Here is a 748-nt window from a genome sequence, read left to right as displayed (position 1 = left end):
CCCTCTTCTGATCCCGGATCCTGTCTTTAAGGCTCCCAAACCCAGAAACCTTCCCCTCCACTCTCCTAGGTCTTCATATTTTAATATCTTTTTCTGTCTGAACGTCTGAGTCTATTTTTCTGCTTCTGCTTCTTTTCTTTTAATAGAGGGGGTCTCCACTGCCCCCCAATCCATCGACCCACCTCTCTCCCGCTCTCCCTCCCCAGCCTGCCTTCCTCACTTCCTCCCTCTCTGTGGCGCAGCTCACCTGGACTCGGGCCTCAGTCAAGTCCAGTCTCATGGCCAGTTCCTCCCTATAAAAAAGCAACACACAGACAGGAGGTCACTGCAGGCTCCAGCACCCCCTCTCAGCCTCCTTCCCCTTGCTGGCAGGCCTCTTCTGTTAGGGTCTCCCCTGGCTGCCTGCCCTCACCCCCGAACACTTGGATTTCACCATCCCTTCACCATTGGAGTGCCTTCTATTTGAGAGCATAAAAATGCAACACATTGCCAGGTATAGGACATTATATATTATATTGTATCATATTATATTCAAGAGTGAGAGGGGTGGCTTCTTGAGTCTATGTCTATAAAACTGGGCACTCGGATTCTTTCTCACTCTTTCTTAAGCCAGAGTTAGACAAGAAACACGCGCATTGCTTATACCCTGTTTTGTCTTAATAGTAAATAGGAGAACTCAGCACTCGATTAAAAATAATGTTTTTGCCCTTTTGGTTTCTTTCTGCCTTCTTTAAAAATTCTCTCTCTC

The 748-nt window shown here is 47.3% G+C and overlaps 1 protein-coding gene across 1 annotated transcript in view; it reads right to left on the bottom strand.

Annotated features, from left to right (window-relative positions):
- ARX (aristaless related homeobox) overlaps positions 1 to 748 on the bottom strand; it is an 11045-nt gene that overhangs the window by 5323 nt on the left and 4974 nt on the right. The window contains exon 4 of the mRNA XM_015596404.1: positions 248 to 293. Within this exon, the coding sequence (XP_015451890.1) occupies positions 248 to 293 (46 nt within the window). The remainder of the gene's footprint in view (positions 1 to 247; positions 294 to 748) is intronic.

Source organism: Pteropus alecto, unplaced genomic scaffold (assembly GCF_000325575.1).
Source record: "Pteropus alecto unplaced genomic scaffold, ASM32557v1 scaffold659, whole genome shotgun sequence".
NCBI classification, from domain to species: Eukaryota; Metazoa; Chordata; class Mammalia; order Chiroptera; family Pteropodidae; genus Pteropus; species Pteropus alecto.
Note: the sequence above shows the minus strand (reverse complement) of the source record. Positions and strands in the feature narration are given on the sequence as shown.